At 40.4% G+C, this 15,709-nt stretch overlaps 1 protein-coding gene across 1 annotated transcript in view; it reads left to right on the top strand.

The window, feature by feature from the left end:
• The window catches only part of LOC126427301 (uncharacterized), a 235,530-nt gene extending 220,154 nt beyond the window's left edge, over positions 1 to 15,376 (top strand). The window contains exon 10 of the mRNA XM_050089606.1: positions 15,189 to 15,376. Within this exon, the coding sequence (XP_049945563.1) occupies positions 15,189 to 15,351 (163 nt within the window). The 3' untranslated portion in view covers positions 15,352 to 15,376. The remainder of the gene's footprint in view (positions 1 to 15,188) is intronic.
• The last annotated feature ends 333 nt before the right edge of the window (positions 15,377 to 15,709 follow it).

Raw genomic sequence — 15,709 nt, 5'->3', positions numbered from 1 at the left:
CCGGTAGTTGCGGCGATGCCTTTGAATGTTGGTGTGCATTATACCTGCTGCAGTGGTCCAACTTATGTCTACTGTGGCAGTAGGTGGCGTATGTCCATGTAGTCCAAGGTGGTAGCTGGGGTGGGAGCCAAAGGTGTGAGAAGTTCTCAATCTGCATGGACTGGCACATTTAGGTGAATGTTATCTGTCTCCATCCAACTAAAATGCCCAGATCTTTCTTGACTTCATCACTTATATTACAAGCATTAAATAAAAAAATAAGTGTTGACATAACCACAGCTGAGTCCAAAGCAGAATGCAGGATCATCAGTGAAGTACAATACTTAACACTTAAAGTACATTTATTACAGACACCAACATTTAGAGAGTACAGAATTGGATCCTGAATGGAGAGTGTTGCTGTTTATGTAACCATCATACATTCCAGAGTTTGAAAACGTTATGAACATGATAAACTTTGAGAACCTTCCAAAAATGATATATAGTAAATAAGAAATATTTGCTGGTGATTGGATTTGAACTGATAATTTGCAGCATGCCAGCCAATGGTGCTGATTGGTACTGCACTTCCATGCAGCACAGATTCTGTCATTGCTCCATCTCATGATGAAACAGATGCCAGCCCATTTCAGAACTTCTCACTAGAGCTGAATACAACATCCTGGATCTAGATCTTGTCAGTGGTCTTCCATTTGGCAGCAATTCAGAGATCTTCATGTCATAATTTGTTGTCATGTTCTCTTTCCTTCCATGAGCATGAAAGGTAGACCTTCCGTCAAAACAATGTTTAGTTATTTTAATGAAATACGTTCACACTCAAGTTAAGGAAATTCCAATTTTCCTTTTAACTCTTAATTTCTAAGTAGTTTACTCACATTGATGGCCAAATAAATAAATAAAAGAAAATTATAATAAGCTTCACAGTCATTGGTGGGCCTTCAGTGTCCTTGAAAGAGAAGCCCCAGTGTCAGTCTGTGGCTCAGGAATGTAGCAGGGCTTCATAAGGATGACATTGATGAGATCTCTGTACTTTTGACTTCTTGGTGAAGGATCATAATCCTCTACTTTGTATGTGATTTTTGAGAAGAGATGAAGGTTAAATAGAAACCACATTAGCATTTTACTAACTTTTCTGATAGCTACACTTTTGCATTATGCAGCTCTTGGTCCTTCTCCTGGGCTTCCAGGATCCATATGCAAGCCAGCTGTTTAGCTTCTTCAGTCTTGGTGATGATGTGTCTCACATAGTCTTCCTGAGTATCAGCCAGTTAAAACTGTAACATTGTTGTTGTTGTTGTTGTCTTCAGTCCTGAGACTGGTTTGTTGCAGCTCTCCATGCTACTCTATCCTGTGCAAGCTTCTTCATCTCCCAGTACCTACTGCAACCTACATTCCTCTGAATCTGCTTAGTGCATTCATCTCTTGGTCTCCCTCTACAATTTTTACCCTCCACGCTGCCCTCCAATACTGAATTGGTGATCCCTTGATGCCTCAGAACATGTCCTACCAACCGATCCCTTCTTCTAGTCAAGTTGTGCCACAAACTCCTCTTCTCCCCAATTATGTTCAATACCTTCTCATTATTTATGTGATCTACCCATCTAATCTTCAGCATTCTTCTGTAGTACCACATTTCGAAAGCTTCTATTCTCTTCTTGTCCAAACTATTTATCGTCCATGTTTCACTTCCATACATGGCTACACTCCATACAAATACTTTCAGAAATGACTTCCTGACACTTAAATCTATGTTCGATGTTAACAAATTTCTCTTCTTCAGAAACGCTTTCCTTGCAATTGCCAGTCTACATTTTATATCCTCTCTACTTCGACCATCATCAGTTATTTTGCTCGCCAAATAGCAAAACTCCTTTACTACTTTAAGTGCCTCATTTCCTAATCTAATACCCTCAACATCACCCGACTTAATTTGACTACATTCCATTATCCCCGTTTTGCTTTTGTTGATGTTCATCTTATATCCTCCCTTCAAGACACCATCCATTCCGTTCAACTGCTCTTCCAAGTCCTTTGCTGTCTCTGACAGAATTACAATGTCATCGGCGAACCTCAACGTTTTTATTTATTCTCCATGGATTTTAATACCTACTCCGAATTTTTCTTTTGTTTCCTTTACTGCTTGCTCAATATACAGATTGAATAACATCAGGGAGAGGCTACAACCCTGTCTTACTCCCTTCTCAACAACTGCTTCCTTTCATGTCCCTCGACTCTTATAACTGCCATCTGTTTTCTGTACAAATTGTAAATAGCCTTTCGCTCCCGGTATTTTACGCCTGCCACCTTTAGAATTTGAAAGAGAGTATTCCAGTCAACATTGTCAAAAGCTTTCTCTAAGTCTACAAATGCTAGAAATGTAGGTTTGCCTTTCCTTAATCTTTCTTCTAAGATAAGTCCTAAGGTCAGTATTGCCTCACGTGTTCCAGTATTTCTACGGAATCCAAACTCATCTTCCCCGCGGTCAGCTTCTACTAGTTTTTCCATTCGTCTGTAAAGAATTCGTGTTATTATTTTGCAGCTGTGTCTTATTAAACTGTTTGTTCGGTAATTTTCACATCTGTCAACACCTGCTTTCTTTGGGATTGGAATTATTATATTCTTCTTGAAGCCTGTGGGTATTTTGCCTGTTTCATACATCTTGCTCACCAGATGGTAGAGTTTTGTCAGGACTGGCTCTCCCAAGGCTGTCAGTAGTTCCAATAGAATATTGTCTACTCCGGGGGCCTTGTTTTGACTCAGGTCTTTCAGTGCTCTGTCAAACTCTTCACGCAGTATCGTATCTCCCATTTCATCTTCATATTCATCCTCTTCCATTTCCATAATATTGTCCTCAAGTGCATCGCCCTTGTATAGACCCCCTGTATACTCCTTCCACCTTTCTGCTTTCCCTTCTTTGCTTAGAACTGGGTTTCCATCTGAGCTCTTGATGTTCATACAAGTGGTTCTCTTATCTCAAAAGGTCTCTTTAATTTTCCTGTAGGCAGTATCTGTCTTACCCCTAGTGAGATAAGCCTCTACATCCTTACATTTGTCCTCTAGCCATCCCTGCTTAGCCATTTTGCACTTCCTGTCGATCTCATTTTTAAGACGTTTGTATTCCTTTTTGCCTGCTTCATTTACTGCATTTTTATATTTTCTCCTTTCATCAATGAAATTCAATATTTCTTCTGTTACCCAAGGATTTCTACTAGCCCTCATCTTTTTACCTACTTGATGCTCCGCCGCCTTCACTACTTCATCCCTCAAAGCTACCCATTCTTCTTCTACTGTATTTCTTTCCCTCATTCCTGTCAATTGTTCCCTTATGCTCTCCCTGAAACTCTGTACAACCTCTGGTTCTTTCAGTTTATCCAGGTCCCATCTCCTTAAAATCCCACCTTTTTGCAGTTTCTTCAGTTTTAATCTACAGGTCATAACCAATAGATTGTGGTCAGAGTCCACATCTGCCCCTGGAAATGTCTTACAATTTAAAACCTGGTTCCTAAATCTCTGTCTTACCATTATATAATCTATCTAATACCTTTTAGTATCTCCTGGGTTCTTCCATGTATACAATCTTCTATCATGATTCTTAAACCAAGTGTTAGCTATGATTAAGTTGTGCTCTGTACAAAATTCTACCAGGCAGCTTCCTCTTTCATTTCTTAGCCCCAATCCATATTCACCTATTACGTTCCCTTCTCTCCCTTTTCCTACTGACGAATTCCATTCACCCATGACTATTAAATTTTCGTCTCCCTTCACTACCTGAATAATTTCTTTTATCTCGTCATAAATTTCATCTATTTCATCATCATCTGCAGAGCTAGTTGGCATATAAACTTGTACTACTGTAGTAGGCATGGGCTTTGTATCTATCTTGGCCACAATAATGTGTTCACTATGCTGTTTGTAGTAGCTTACCTGTATTCCTACTTTCCTATTCATCATTAAACCTACTCCTGCATTACCCCTATTTGATTTTGTATTTATAACCCTGTAATCACCTGACCAAAAGTCTTGTTCCTCCTGCCACCGAACTTCACTAATTCCCATTATATCTAACTTTCATCTATCCATTTTCCTTTTTAAATTTTCTAACCTACCTGCCCGATTAAGGGATCTGACATTCCACGCTCCGATCCGTAGAACGCCAGTTTTCTTTCTCCTGATAACGACGTCCTCTTGAGTAGTCCCCGCCCGGAGATCCGAATGGGGGACTATTTTACCTCCGGAATATTTTACCCAAGAGGACGCCATCATCATTTAATCATACAGTAAAGCTGCATGTCCTCAGGAAAAATGTAACAATGTATCTGTTGTAATTTCAGCTTTGTGACTGTGGAGCAGAAAGAATAGTGTGAAACCTTGCATTGCTTGGTCATACACAGATGTCATGATGGGCAATATGTATCCCAATCTTTGTTCGACTGTATCTGCCAACATCCCATAACTGCCAGTGTTTGCCTCAATATTTTTGTCATACAGTGTTACCAATGTAGATGTTAGCGTCTCCTTATCAGCAAGGAAACGTCTTCCTCCCACATCATTCCAGGAAAATTTAGTGTCTCTCTGTAGCAATTCTGACAAGGGACATGCCTTGCCGCACAGGTCCTTTATGAAACACTGGGATCAGGATGGGACTCAGTTGCCATTCACTTGGTGCCCCAAGATTTTTATTTTTTGGGTGGTGAATGGGCACTTTTTCAGACTCAGGTGGAACCCTGCAGGTCGAACAGAAACATAAACACAGTGCAAGTGACATGTCTTCAAACTCAGAGGGGCCATCAAGAATTATGAAGGTAGTCTTTTCACTATCAGCCTCGTCAATCTCAATTTTGCCAGCAGCCTGTCTGCATGATCATCGTTAAAAAAATACTTTGCTACTTTCAAGCAGTATCAGTATGCAGCAATGGGTTTATATAATTTTTTGGGATTTTTTTTCAGTGGTCAATAGTCGATGCAGTAACACCACGCGCCATCCTCGCCCCTCATGAGAACTGCAGGAAGGATAAAGTGCTACCTCAAAGTTCAATACTGACGTCTTGTGGCACTTTCTCCATTTCCTCATGAGTTGTGTGTCACTCAGCCAGTGTTCTCATACACGTGCTAACTAATTCATGGATTCTGCCCCATTTTAATATGGTCCACATGATCTCTCACTTCTGCACTCAAGTTTGAAAGCAACCAAACATTGGCACGGAATGGCTACTCATACATACTTTATTCCTTCATCAGGCCAGATCTTATTAGCTGTCTGATAATAACAGCGTCCACTTCATTATCTGTAGTGGTAGCAGAGCACAATTCTCCACAAATGGCATTCAACTGCCAACTGTGGTCTAGTTTAGCTGTTCCAATGCAAACATTTAGGGAACAACTGTATTTGCTTGTGACAATTAGTGATGAATGCAGATTTATTTTTTGGGCCTGAGTATCTTTCTGTAGTTGACAAGAGCTTCACAGTTTGACTGAGTATCTTGACTGATGAATGGAGCTGATCAGTTTGACAACAATGGGATGTCATCTTGAGTTGCAAATAACCACCCAGAGCTTGTTGGAATAGCTTTGTGTATGTGGAGCTTTGATTTTGCACAGTCTGACTGTGTGTCATATCTGCAAGAATTCCTATCTGAAAACAACATTGTGATTACGTTATGTTAAAACAAACAAATTCAAAGGGCTGTTGTTCTTAAATGGTAGTTATTCTTGCAGTACATCACGTGGATGTATTTCCCACTTGCAACCATCAGCACAATCGCTTTTGTATCATGGAATATTGTCCTCTGTTGCTGGTGATAACAAGCATTCAACATTGCAGAAAAAGATGCCTTGGAGTTGAACAGTGCCCAGACATGTTGGTCGTCAGTGACTATGTTGCTGTGGTTTCCTTACACCGTGATGATTGCCAACTAAGGAGGATTTTTGTCTATGACGGCCTCACCTCCATAGATGGTTGCCTCACTTAGCTTTTATGAGATCACATTCTAGGTGAGTGGCTGGTACGTGTGTACGGCAAAAGGGAACGCTATCAGCATCTGATGGGTGACTTTTCCCAGTGTACAACAACTGGTATCATCTCACAAGTCGACTCTAATCATCTGCAGTTGATTAGTGTGAATAGAACTCTTTTGATACTTGATGCATCAAGGCACAATAATCATCACATGCTAGTCTTATTTCTCTGCACTAGCATACAATGACTCCAGGGTGCCCACAGTGAAGACATACCAGTGTGTTGTCCTCTGACCACCAGATGTCTCTTCTACAGGGCATTGTACTTGGCAGAGGAGTTGGTTGTACTGATTATAGAAATGCTGGGTTGTCATTTGAAGGATGTGCCATAATCCAAGTTGGTAGAGTCCATTCTTCATGGTGCATTCAACTAGTGCCTGAGATTGTGGCTAAGGACTGGTACATCTCTTTGTCAACATTCTTTTTTTGAAGTATGAGGTTCATGTTCATAGCTGCTATCTCTTGTGCACTTTGTGCAACATTCCTGGGTAACATAAACTGCTGTATGTATCATTACCTGGTGTGTCAGAGAGGTGAGGTCATGATGGGCTTCCACAACTGCCATGGGGGCCACATTCAGATGCCGATCATACTTCTTTCGTTCGAGTCATCTCTTGTGCGTTTTCTTCATGCACTGGTAACATTAGATGAAATCGTTGATTGTTGTGACATCCTTTACCAGAAAAGCTCAATACATAATCTGTTTTGTTAGCTTCTGTCATATTCGCTTTCACTGTGTGGCATAAAGCCAAAATATTTTTTATGTACAATTGAGTCATTTCTTCATGAATTGGGCCCCATTCTTCAATTATTCTTCCACTAAGTGGACCTGCTGCTGATTATTATGGAATGTTTTCTTCAGTTAGGCCTGGAATTTGTCCCAACCAATGAGCTGCTCTTTGTTGTTCTTGAATTGCAGTTGGGCTGTGCCACCCAAATGGAAGTATATGAATGACAAACATCTGACATCATCCCATCTGTTATACTTGGTGAATTAGTTGACTCCTGACCATTGTCTCCAGTAGGCACTGGAGGATGTCTGATGTGCTGTTCACTTACTGTTGATTTGTTCATCAAGACAACACCTTTTATGTTGCCTAATTGAAGCCAGAAGATACAGATGTTTTGAAATAACCAACATCTCCACCAAACAGGGTCATGTAAAAATCACAGTTGAGTCCAAATCAGAAAGCACGGCCACCTATAAGTACCAACACACTGATACGGGGAGTGCTGTTGTTTATACAAACATCAACTATTTCATTATATGTGAACATAACAAACACAATATATTTCAAGAACCTTGTAGAAATTATGAATACTACATAACAAATATTTAGTGGTAATTGGATTGGAATTTGTGATCTGCAGAAGGCTAGCGAGGATGCTAGCTATAACTTCACACTGCCTATGGCACAGCTTGTAGCAATATCACCTATTAATATTTTGTATCATCTGTCCAGGGCATTTGATGATGTCGATCAACACACTATTTTTTGTGGAAAGAATCAGTGATGAATAATATGTTTGCACATATTTAATAAAAAGAAGCAGATACTAGAATGACAAAAAAAATTGGCATGGGGCGAATCACAGAAAGTCACATACTGTTTAATTTTGCATCCTCTTCTCTTTCTTATACAGGTGAATGACTCAACATCACATTCATGAAGCATAGTAAGTTCTTTTGGTGTGTGGCACAGCAGTTACAATTAACCATGTTGTAGAGACAGAAGCAGGTGAAGTTGTTAAGAATGTTAAATGACATGTGTCTTAGTTTTGAAGAAGAAAACAAATGAAAAACATAATATTCACTTATATGCAACAAAGGGACTTAACAGCAGTAATTAATGAAGAACATTAATAGGAGCCAATGAATAGGCTAAAATGCTCAAGTTTTTGGTTGAGCTTGTTGTCGCATATTTGCAGTGGACGAAACATATTAGCGAGCCCCTCAAACAGCTAAATTCAACAGCTGTTGCTACTTGCATAATTGCTAATTTGTGAGAGAAACAAGTCTGTATCTTGTTTTATGTAATGTTATTAATGGCATGTAGCATGAGTTTGTGTGGTAACTCATTGCCAGTGTAAACAGTATTGATTGTGAAACAGTAGGCAGTGAAAGAAATGTGTAGTTTTCACCTATAGCCATCTTTAGAGGCCCCTCCCACAAGTTAGGCATTCTGACTGCACTTGCAAGACAGGTATACAGTGTGTTTCACAATTTCTATTACAGGCTTCTAAGGATTGTAGAGGAGAATTAGTAAATAAATTTTTGTTTAGGATCCTAGTGTGGAGCAGTCACAGGGCAAACCTCAGAATGTCATATACAGTTTAATTTTGTGTCCTGTTCTATTTCTTATACATGTGACTCACTCAACTTCACATACAGCAGGCAGAGTTGGATGTAATATAAAATTGTAAAGTTTGGATCAGTTTAAATCTCCCGCTTCGTGGTACATACACAAAGCAAAGGACATGCTGTCAACAACCACTCTAGTAATTGTGATGTCATGTACCATTTTTGCCCAACTACAACAACAGCTGTAAGGAACTGATAGATTAGGAGGGTTGACTAGTGCTTAATGGATCTGCCTCACTGTCAACATTGAAGTTGAAAGAGATGTTAGGGGCTCCTGCAGAACATACATGTCAGAGCTCATTGTTTCCACTATCTGCATATTGTGAAATGGGGATTTTGAAAGTGATCAGATTTTCAAACTTAGTTTTGTAACTATTAAGTATCTATGAAGTACACTCTAAGACAGAAAGAATCAATGCACTATGAAAGAATTATCCTAATGGGATGGAAATTGGTAGATGTGATATTCATGTACAGATGAACAAATGAGTACAATTTCAGAAAAAATTGGATGATTTATTCAAGAGAAAGAGCTTCACAAACTGAGCAAGTCAGTAACAAGGTGTTCCACCAGTGGCCCTTATACAAGCAGTTATTTGGGTTGGCGCTGATTGATAGAATTGTTGGATGTCCTCCAGAGCGGTTGTTGTTGTTGGTGTTGTCTTCACCCCAGATACTGGTTTGAAGCAGCCCTCCATGCTACTCTATCCTGTGCAAGCTTCTTCATCTCCCAGTACCTACTGCAACCTGCATCCTTCTGAATCAGTTTAGTTATTCATCTCTTGGTCTCCCTCTACGATTTTTACCCTCCACGCTGCCCTCCAATACTAAATTGGTGATCGCTTGATGCCTCAGAATATGCCCTACCAAGTGATCCCTTCTTCTAGTCATAGGGTGCCACAAATTTCTCTTCTCCCCAATTCTATTCAATTTCTCTTCATTAGTTATGTGATCTATCCATCTAACCTTCAGCATTCTTCTGTAGCACCACATTTCGAATGCATCTATTCTCTTCTCATCTCAACTATTTATCATCCACGTTTCAGTTCCATACATGGCTACACTCCATACAAATACTTTCAGAAACAATTTCCTGACACTTAAATCTGTACTCTATATTAAGAAAGTTCTCTTTTTCAGAAACGCTTTCCTTGCCAGTGCCAGTCAACATTTTATATCATCTCTATTTCAACATCTCTACTCTACCATCAGTTATTTTGCTCCCCAAATAGCAAAACCCATTTACTACCTTAAGCTCCTCATTTCCTAATCTAATTCCCACAGCATCACCTGATTTAAGTCGACCACATTCCATTATCCTTGTTTTGCTTTTGTTGATGCTCATCTTATATCCTCCTTTCAAGACACTGTCAATTCTGTTCAGCAGCTCTTCCAGGCCCTTTGCTGTCTCTGACAGAAATACAATGTCATTGGCAAACCTCAAAGTTTTTATTTCTTCTCCATGGATTTTAATTCCTACTCCAAATTTTTCTTTTGTTTCCTTTACTGCTTGCTCAATACACAGATTGAATAACATTGGGGATAGGCTACAAACCTGTCTCACTCCCTTCCCAACCCCTGCTTCCCTTTCATGTCCCTCGACTCTTATAACTGCTATCTGGTTTCTGTGCAAATTGTAAATAGCCTTTCACTCCCTGTATTTTATCCCTGCCACCTTCAAAATTTGAAAGACAGTATTCCAGTCAATATTGTCAAAAGCTTTCTCTAAGTCTACAAATGCTTCAAACGTAGGTTTGCCTTTCCTTAATCTATTTTCTAAGATAGTACGTAGGGTCAGTATTGCCTCACGTGTTCCAACATTTCTACAGAATCGAAACTGATCTTCCCCAAGGTTAGCCTCTACCAGTTTTTCCATTCGTCTGTAAAAAATTTGTGTTAGTATTTTGCAGCCATGGATTATTTAACTGATAATTTGGTAATTTTCACATCTGTCAACACCTGCTTTCTTTGGGATTGGAATTATTATATTCTTCTTGAAGTCTGAGGGTATTTCGCCTGTCTCATACATCTTGCTCACCAGATGGTAGAGTTTTGTCATGACTGGCTCTCCCAAGGCTGTCAGTAGTTCTAATGGAATGTTGTCTACTCCCGGGGCCTTGTTTCGGCTTAGGTCTTGTAGTGCTCTGTCAAACTCTTCACACAGTATCATATCTCCCATTTCGTCTTCATCTACATCCTCTTCCATTTCCATAATATTGACCTCAAGAACATCACCCTTGTAAAGACCATCTGTATACTCCTTCCACCTTTCTGCTTTCTCTTCTTTGAGTAGAACTGAGTTTGCATCTGAACTCTTGATATTCATACAAGTGGTTCTCTATTCTCCAAAGGTCTTTTTAATTTTCCTGTAGGCAGTATCTATCTTACCCCTAATCATATATGCTCTACATCCGTACATTTGTCCTCTGGCCATCCCTGTCTAGCCATTTTGGACTTCCTGTCAATCTTATTTTTGAGACATTTGTATTCCTTTTTTGCCTGCTTCATTTACTGCATTTTTGTATTTTCTCCTTTCATCAATTAAATTCATATCTCTTCTGTTACCCTAGGATTTCTATTAGCCCTCGCCTTTTTACCTACTTGATTCTCTGCTGCCTTCACTTTTTCATCTCTCAAAGCTACCTATTCTTTCCTACATTCTTGTCAATCGTTCCCTAATGCTCTCACTGAAACTCTCTGCAACCTCTGCTTCTGTCAGTTTATCCAGGTCCCATCTCCTTAAATTCCCAGCTTTTTGCAGTTTCTTCAGTTTTAATCTACAGTTCATAACCGATAGATTGTGGTCAGAGTCTACATCCACCCCTGGAAATGTCTTACAATTGAAAACCTGGTTCCTAAATCTCTGTCTTACCATTATATAATCTGTCTGAAACCTTTCAGTATCTCCAGGCTTCTTCCATGTATAGAACCTTCTTTTATGATTCTTGAACCAAGTGTTAGCTATGATTTAGTTATGCTATGTGCAGAATTCTACGAGGCGGGTTCCTCTTTCATTCTTACCCCCATTCCATATTCACCTACTACGTTTCCATCTCTTCCTTTCCCTACCATCGAATTCCAGTCACCCATTACTATTAAATTTTTGTCTTTCTTGACTATCTGAATAATTGCTTTTATCTCATCATACATTTCATCGATCTCTTCGTCATCTGCGGAGTTAGTTGACATATAAACTTGTACTACTGTGGTAGGCATAAACTTTCTATCTATCTTGGCCACAATAATGCGTTCACTATGCTGTTTGTAATGGCTTACCTGCATTCCTATTTTGTTTTTTGTTATTCATTATTAAACCTACTCCTGCATTACACCCATTTGATTTTCTATTAAAACCCTGTATCCACCGGACAAAAAGTCTTATTCCTCCTGCCACCAAACTTCACTAATTCCCACTATATCTAACTTTAACCTATCCATTTCCCTTTTTAAATTTTCTAACCTGCCTGCCCGATTAAGGGATTGGACATTCTACACTCCGACCCGTAGAATCCCAGTTTTCTTTCTCCTGATATCAACATCCACCTGTGCAGTCCCTGCCCGGACATCTGAATGGGGGACTATTTTACATCCAGAATATTTTACCCAAGAGGACGCCATCATCATTTAACCATACAGTAAAGCTGCATGCCCTCTGGAAAAACTACGGCTATAGTTTCCCCTTGCTTTCAGCCGTTCACAGTACCAGCACAGCAAGGCTGTTTTGGTCAGTGTTACAAGCCCAGATCAGTCAATCATCCAGACTTTTGCTCCTGCAACTACTGAAAAGGCTGCTGCCCCTCTTCAGGAACCACGCATTTGTCTGGCCTCTCAACAGATACTCCTCCGTTGTGGTTGCACCTGCGGTACAGCTATCTGTATCGCTGAGGCACGCAAGCCTCACCATCAATGGCAAGGTCCATAGTTCATGGGGGGAGACTCCAGAGGGGTATGGTGCCAAATTCTGTGCAACTGGTGCATTGGATTATCAAAATCCAAAGCTAGTTGGGGGTCCTGCCCATAATGCTCCAAAGGTTTTCAATTGGTGAGAGATCCGGTGACCATGCCAGCCAAAGCAATAGAGACTCTTCCTGTGAGAAGGGATTATCTTGTTGAAATGTAAGCTCAGGATGGTGTCCCATCAAGGGCAACAAAATCCCCCGATGACAACCCAACAGGTCCTGCTGTGAAATGACATGGCACCCTAGACAATCACAATTGGTTGTGTGGCCATACGACAGGTGACATTTGGGTTGGTATCCCACTACTGTCCAGGGCTACTCCAGATACGTCTTTGCCGGTCATTGGGGTTCAATTTAAAGTTGGATTCATCATTGAAGACAATTCTACTCCAGTCAGTGAGATTCCAGGTCGTATATGCCCGAAACCACTGTAAACAGGCTTGTTGTTGTACAGGGATCAATGGTGGTCAGCACAAGTGGCACTGAGAGCTCAGACCCTTTTCTGAGATCCACCTATTAATGGTCCTTGTGGTCACTGAAGCATCAGTTGCTCGTCAGATTAATAGTGATGGTGAGTCAGGGGCTCTGAGTGCCTCTGTAATGATTGCTGAGTCCTCACATTCTGTTGTCTCTCTAGGTCAGCTGTTTCCATCCCGGTGCTGTGTTCAGCCACGGTTAACCCATTCCTGCCAACATAGTCGAATATTGGCATCACTCGTATTCATTGTGAGTGATTCACTGGCTACTCCAACTATCTTTTTTGAATCCAACTATGCGCTGTCATCTGTGTATATTGTTCACGTGGCACTCTGTAAGGCATAGCTACTGTCAAACTGAGTACACTGAATGGAATGTGCAGTGACTGTATGTCTTGGTATCAACATATCCGCAGTTTACTAACCTTGCCAACTGTGTGGTGAAACTTCATTGCAGCATCATACATCCACCTGTTGACCACCAAAGTTTACAGTTTTGCTTTTTTTGTGTAATAAACTTTGTTCAATTGACAAAACTCCCACTACATGGCATTCTTACCTCTGTCTTCCCCGGTAGGAATCTACCATTTTCTGCCATCTGTGTGTGGGCCATACTAAGTTGACACATGGTTTTTTACTACACAATGATCCCCCCCTCCCCCCCCCCCCCCATCCCTGTAGTGGGCCTCCCCTTATGGTGATACATATTTTGCTCCCCTCATGGTGGTCCATATTTTGCTGGACTGCCCCTGCCTTTTGGTCCTTTGCACTAAATGTGCCACTGCGAGGTGCCAGCAGCCAATCCTTGGATGCTTAGTCTGTCCTCAGTTTTCTTTGCGAAAGCGCTTTGTCCTCTCAGGTTTAAGTTCTTGAATTTTTGTCTGGAATTGGAGTCCCTTGGCGTTGGCGTTGGTTATGGAGGCCATGGCCTTGCCTTCACACCAACTAGATTCTTTCCACCATTTCCACTACGTTTTGTGCAGTTTTTTCCCATTTTCATGTGTCTTCTTCCTCCGGTGTTGTCCCCATAATGTTGTGATCGTGGTATATAATATGCAGTTTGGGACAGATCGATGGAGGTGCTGGTGCCCCAATGCGCGTAGCATTTCTGGATCACCCTACTCTCCCCTGTTTTTTTCCTCTCCCTGCTGCCCCAATGTTCCTTCTACCTCTTTGTTAGCCTGTTTTTCCTTCCCCGTGACTGGACTGTGGTGTTTGTGTTGTTTCTTCCTTGGTTTTTTTCCTACCACCTTAGATCGTGGGACCGATCATATCGCTGTTTAGTCCCCTCTCCCAGTCAACGAACCAAACATCTGTCGATACCTGCATAAATATCAGTTTGTGAACAGTTTACCTAACTATTATGTAGTGCATCGTTTTTCTTGCCCTAAAGTGTAGAGGGTGACCCAAAAGCCTGATAACATTTGAAATTCAATATTTTACCAATTAACGTAAGTAGTGAGGTAAAAATTGACACACATGCTTAAAATGACATGGGGTTTATGAAACCAGAAAGAAGTTCGCAAAAGACCAACAGATGGTGCTTCATAGGATACAAAAACAAAAATTAACATAAAAATTGATTTTTAGCAAGATGATGTTCTTTTCTTAAGACATGCTCAACATGTCAGATGTCGTACATCAATAATACTTGCAGTCAAGGGACAATGTTGTGAACAGCATTGTGCTGCATATCAATAGATGTGTTAGAAATTGCCATCATATGTCATCTTTTTAGCATCCGTAATGTCAGATGATCACTGTAGACTTCTGACTTCAGGTAAACCTACAACCAATAATCACATGTATTGAGGCCAAACATGATGGAAGTATCAACTCGGCACACAATCCTCACCTAATGATGTGTGTAAGAGATCTTTCACACATGTAGCAATGTGGGCTGCAGTGCCATCCTGCATAAAAGTCATACCTTCCAGCAGGTGTTTATCAGCCAGGCTAAGGATGGTGCGATCCTGTAACATATTGGCATACTTCACACCTGCCATGCTGACAATTCAAAAAGCAGTACTATGCATTTCCTCAAAGAAAAAAAGCCTAATCGTGATTGATGTGGTAAATCCACACCACATTGTGACTTCCTCATCATGCCATTGAGCTTTCAGTGTCATTGACTTGTTGGTGGGTTTTTGCACTCATTATTGATTTCAATAAAACTCCATGTCATTTCAGACGTGTAACAAGTTGTACCTCTCTACCTTCTTTATTCTGTGTATTAGTGCATTTTAAAATGTTAACAGACTTTTGTGTCACCCTGTATTTTACTCTTAAATTTACTTTGATCTTGTTCTTTTGGTAGATGTAATGTAATGTGATGCGAGTGCAGACTTCTGTTTATTTCTTTTTTGTGTTCATTAGGTCTATGGGGAGCACGTACATTGATCACACAACAGCTTCAGTAAAATCAAGACCCAAAAGTGATACTGTGACACTTGTTGATGGCAATACCTGCAAGCTCATAGGACAGTTTCATGATGTACATAATTGTAAGGATGTCTACAGTTTTGTATCTCAGTTTTAAGGTGTTACGTAAGAGCTAGTCAAAGGAAAATGAGATAGATGGCAAAAAAGTAAGAAAACTGTTTATGATTTAAAAAGTAATCATGATAACTGTTAATACATTATCTGACTGTGAGACAAGATGACTGATACCATCACAGAAAAATGTTAGCGGAGCAAATTGACGGCAAAAAATGTCTTTCTTCAGGGCTTCAAAAATATGGAAATCATGTTGGTAAGATTTCAACTCAATGAAGGATGTGCAAAGGCTTCCCAGCAAAACTACCGTAGAAACAGCCTTTCAACATATTGCCCCCTCCACATATCACCTAGGTTGTCTTGAGTATGCTGCAGAAATTTTGCTGGGTAGCTCTTGCACA

This window comes from Schistocerca serialis, chromosome 11 (genome assembly GCF_023864345.2).
Source record: "Schistocerca serialis cubense isolate TAMUIC-IGC-003099 chromosome 11, iqSchSeri2.2, whole genome shotgun sequence".
Lineage (NCBI taxonomy): Eukaryota > Metazoa > Arthropoda > Insecta > Orthoptera > Acrididae > Schistocerca > Schistocerca serialis.
This window is presented reverse-complemented; position numbering and strand designations above follow the sequence as displayed.